At 37.8% G+C, this 5327-nt stretch overlaps 1 protein-coding gene across 1 annotated transcript; it reads right to left on the reverse strand.

The window, feature by feature from the left end:
* Window positions 1-3021: 3021 nt before the first annotated feature.
* LOC110333081 (olfactory receptor 6) lies at window positions 3022-3972 on the reverse strand. The gene has a single exon (XM_021214505.1). It carries the CDS (start codon window positions 3970-3972, stop codon window positions 3022-3024), a length of 951 nt encoding a protein of 316 aa, XP_021070164.1.
* Between the last annotated feature and the right edge of the window lie 1355 nt (window positions 3973-5327).

Genomic DNA, 5327 nt, shown 5'->3' on the forward strand with positions numbered 1-5327 from the left:
TGCCTTACAGAAGCTTTGCAATTTTATGAGGTCCCATTTGTCAATTCTTGATTTTACAGCACAAGCCATTGGTGTTCTGTTGAGAAATGTTTTCCCTCTGCTCATATCTTCGAGGCTTTTCCCCACTTTCTCCTCTATCAATTTCAATGTCTCTGGTTTTATATGGAGGTGGGAAAGGCATCAGATTACTGGAGCCAGAATGGGGATCTTTACCAGAAGCTGTGTCACTTCTGCAGGCTGCCCTCTCCCCGGCAATATACCGGAACCAAGATCTTATCTTGTTTTTAATACTCAAAAGAACTGAAGATGAAAACACAAGTTGATGAGATTCCTTCATTGTGAACATTTTCCTGAAACCATAACCTTTCAAGTTAAGCAGATTCTATTATTTATTGGATAGTTTAAAAACAACCACATCAGAATTGATGAATTATCACATAAACACAGTAGTTTGTTTACAGAATGTTGTTCATATCAACTCCCCCTTCAGATAATGGAATTAGAAAGAGTAGTAGTGTGATTTAATAACAAGACTTGGGCCGAGGAATTCCTGCACTCTAGAGGCAGATGGAGCTCTGATTTAAGAGCCCAGCTGGTCTATAGAGACAGGTCCAGGTCAGTCAGTCCATGTAAAGGTTCCTTTTGTGAACTATTCCTTTGGAAAAAGTTAAAATCTGAACTAAAAGGTTATGATTCATGGAATCCATTTGATGTGGAAATAGAATCATGGTTTTACATGATGTTGGCAATTTAAGACCTGCTGATATAAGTGAGTGAGCAAAATTTTTGATATCAATTAATGACCTGCATGCTTTTTCTTTACCCTGACTCATTCCTTACTGGTAGGATCAATCTTTTCAGTATTTGGGTTCTGGTTAAATGAGCCAGGAAAGTAACTTTGTAGTATCAGAATGTCATCCAACTATATATTTACTTTATTGTAAATAATGGTGAACAGTGGTCAATAAATAGTTTTATATGCCTTTAAAAAAATAAAATGTGGCAAAGTTTTTATGTAGTGAAGAAGTTGTTCTATATTTGTAACAATTATGAATTTCTCGATGCCTATCTTAGGGACAAATAAATATAAAAAGAAAATATTAACAAACATGAATGGTAGGTACCAAGCAACAAAGACCAGAAGAATCTAAATACATATAAATAGGAGAGAAGTTACCATGGTCAATATAGATTCTTCAGCTGTATAATTGCAAAAAAAAAAAATCTTCATTCATTCACCACTGACACTTAAAACAAAAAGGTTGGGCTTGTAAAGGCGGGTAAACAAAGTAGAAGCAAGTCAAAGATAAGTAGGCAAGGGGCCTAATTAAAATATATAAAATGTAGTTCCAACATGTTGTATGAATATAGTACACCTGTCATTTTTAAACTCTGAGTAGATCACATTTCATGAACTTTCTCATTCAGCATTCTTACTGAGTCAAACAGAACCAATTTCTCTTCTATTTTCTTATTACTACATTAAAGCATATACTACTTGGTAGAATCCAACTTCAACCTTTTTAAATCAAACATAAAAGAAATAAAAGTTGAATGCTCTGGAAAAACTTGCAAAATTCCTCACATTCAGGACAGGTTGTACCTGAGCAAAAGTGCTTAGCCTTTTGTCAATGCCAACATTGTTTTTTATGTTTGTTTGTTTGTTTGTTTGTTGTTTTTTTACCTAAAATGAATTGCTGTAATGAGTAGTAAAGCAATTTCCGACTTTCTACAGTGTGACCTTCCACTATTTCACCCAAATTTTATGTGGTGAAGCTCCAACAAAATGAGGAAAATAAAGCAGCAGAAATTGTGTGTGTGTGTGTGTGTGTGTGTGTGTGTGTGTGTGTGTGTGATTTTCCTCTGTCATGAAAAGGCAATATATGTACTGCTTCATAGTATTCCTATTACACTCAGAAGGAAATTATCTCTCATTTTGCTAAATTTTAAAGCTAATTAAAATGAGCTATGTTTGATTATAAAAGCCAGTCTTCAACCCACATTAATGAATAATAATCTGTTGCGGAAAATATTAAAAAACAAATCAGCCAACTCTCTGAGCTCCGGCTTCTCTCAACTTGCCAACTCCCTGGCAAGGCTGGACCATGTTCCGCTCTAGTGGCAGCACCAGCAGGCCACAGGGCTTCTGCTGGGTGATGTCAACTCGGAGGTCTCTCTGCCCACCAACTATCCGGCGCTCCCTCCCCCCATTCCTATTTCCTCTTGCTACCACGCAAAGCCCCATGTACCCCACGGTCACCCAATTACTTGGTAGAATTAAAACTCTTAAACCTTATAGTTGACCAATCAGATTTATGTATGTAAATAAAATCATTTATGTATGTAAAAAAATCACAATTACAAGATGCCAATACAATAATTTCTGAACCAATTGATAATGATAAAATTATTAAAATTGATAAAATGATAAAATTATCCCAATTATTCTAACCTTATATCATAACTACCTGTGACTGGCTAAAGACATGCTTGTTCACGTCTGCCTCCATTTACCTTTCCTTCTTCTCCCCTGATATGCAATCTGTCTCTGCAACTCTTAGCTCCACCTCCCTTTTCTCTGTCCAGTCATAGGCCTCCTCTAAACTAATGTAATTAGATGGGGAAAATTCTGCAACAATAATCCCTACCTATTAAAATTTTCACAGAAACCTCTCTTTGTGTACTTCTGATGAATCAAAAGACTTCTAAAAGAGAATCATTCAAAATTCAGTGACCTTACCAACAGAACTCTAGAAACAGTTCAGTGATAATTGATTATTTAGTCAGAGTATTTCATAGATAATAAAATTGCTTTATAACTATTTTACTAATATATGTTTCACCTAAATTTATTTTACAAAAATTATTTCATTAAGATCTGACAGAATAAAAGGATTCTCTATAATCTCTGATTCTATGTCTTTAAATTGTTCTACTAAATCAGTACATTTACAATCACAGAATTTCTTCCAATGAAAGTGCTTTTTGATGCTAAGTCAAATGATGATTGTCTAAGTCACTTTAGGAAATAGGCTCTCCCAAAGCCAGTGCTCTACCACCTGCTATGGTTTTTCTGATGGCATCTTTGACTTCCTTGTTCCTCAGGCAGTAGATGATAGGGTTGAGCATGGGAGTGAAGACTGCATAGATGGCTGAGATCAGCTTGTTAGAATTAAATGAAGCAATGGCCCGAGGTCGGACATACATGAAGATCACAGCTGTGTAGAAGATGACTACCACTGTAAGATGAGAAGCACAGGTGGAGAAGGCCTTCCGCTGCCCAGTGGCTGATGGTATTTGCAGGACAGTAGAGACAATGAAGACATAGGAAAGAACAGTAGCTGAGAGTGGGAATATAAGGATGACGATGGCAAGGGCAAAATCTACTGTCTCAGCCATAGATAAGTTCATACAGGCTAACTTAAGGATGGGTGACACATCACAGAAAAAATGGTTCAAGACATTATTGCCACAGAAGGCAACTCGCGAGATAAAGTACACCTTTGCCATGGAGATGGTGAAGCCACTCACCCAGGAACTAATGGTCAGTTGAACACAAAATCCTGTGGTCATCATGACTGGATAGCGAAGAGGCCAACAAATGGCTACATAACGATCATAGGCCATGGCAGCTAAAAGTACGCATTCAGTACAGGCAAGGGACATGAAGAAGTAGAGCTGAGTCATACATCCCAAGAAAGAAATGGTATTGGGGCGAAATAGGAATCCAGCCAGCATCTTAGGGACAGTGACAGATATATACCAGGCCTCCAGAAAGGACATAGTACTCAGAAAATAGTACATAGGCTTGTGCAGTGACCCAGTGACCCATACAGTAAGAATGATGACCAGATTTTCCAAAAGCACAAACACATAAGTTATGAAGAAGATGAAGAAAAGCAGAATTTGCAGCCATGGAGCAGTAGGGAAGCCCATGAGGATGAACTCACTGATGTTGGTGATGTTTTCCATCCACAAAGTTGGATCACCAAATGACAAAAGATTGAATGCTAATATCAGAAAATTGAAGAGGAAGATCCACGAGAGTATCAGGGGGCCATTAGGCTGAAGATTGGTTTTATTATTATTAAAATCTTACTCTTGATTCCTCATCTACCATGAGGCTGATGTGGGAAATAAGAGAGGCCATAAGATGAGTCCAGAAAAATAGAGACCTAAAACAAAGAACACAGCCAAGAATGTTGAAACCACATTATGAGGCCATCTCTAAGGTTTAGGTCTTTGGATCTGAGTTGGGAGTGGATCTACACATGGTAGTTGGGGTGAGCACTTTCCAGTCAGTGCATTCTTCTGTTTCAGAAGAAACTATGAGACAGGAAATTATGTGACAGGGAAAAGTTTCTAGGATGGTCCATCTGGAATGTGGCAAGTTCAAAATCGGGATAAAATAAAAGAACAACTACTAGATTAACCACCCTCCCCCCTGGTCAGGACAACTGGTGATTCTAGATTGCTGTACATATTTTGAAGACTATATTAATGCTTCTCTTCCTATGTTTAGAGCAGTGCCTTTAATTTGCCTGCTGTTAAAATGTTTTTCTTCCTACTGGGTTGACTTGTCTTGCTTTGATATAAGGGTTTGTCCTAGTCTTTTTTTTAGTTTTTAATATTTTTATAAGATATTTTCTTTATTTACATTTCAAATGCTATCCTGAAAGTTCCCTATACCCTCCCCCCAGCCGCCCCTGATCCCCTACCCACCCACTCTCACTTCTTGGCCCTGGCATTCCCCTGTACTGGGTCATATAAAGTTTGCAAGACCAAGGGGACTCTCTTCCCAATGATGGCCAAATAGGCCATCTTCTGCCACATATGCAGCTAGAGACACAAGCTCTGGGGTACTGGTTAGTTCATATTGTTGTTCCACCTATAGGGTTGCAGACCCCTTCAACTCCTTGGGTACTTTCTCTAGCTCCTCCATTTTGTCCTAGTCTTATTGTAACTTGCTAGGCCATATTGGTTGATATCCCTGGGAGACCTGCTTTTTTCTAAAGAGAAATGGTGAAAGAGTGACTCTGGGGGAGAGGGGAGGTGTGTATGTGTTTGTTTGGGGGACTGGATTTTGAGGAGAGAAGGAAGAAGAAACTACTGTAGGAATGTAATGTATGAGATAAGAATAAATTTAAAAAGAAATAAATAAAAAGAAAAGAAAATGTTATACCTTTCAGATGTCATATATTAATGCAAATAATAATCATAATGTATACTTATATAGAGAATAGTACATGAATGTGGATATGGTATGTAGTAGATGCCCAAAACTTTTGCTAGCAGCCCTCTATATACTCTGTTCTTATACACATGTG

Source organism: Mus pahari, chromosome 1 (genome assembly GCF_900095145.1).
Source record: "Mus pahari chromosome 1, PAHARI_EIJ_v1.1, whole genome shotgun sequence".
Taxonomy (NCBI): domain Eukaryota; kingdom Metazoa; phylum Chordata; class Mammalia; order Rodentia; family Muridae; genus Mus; species Mus pahari.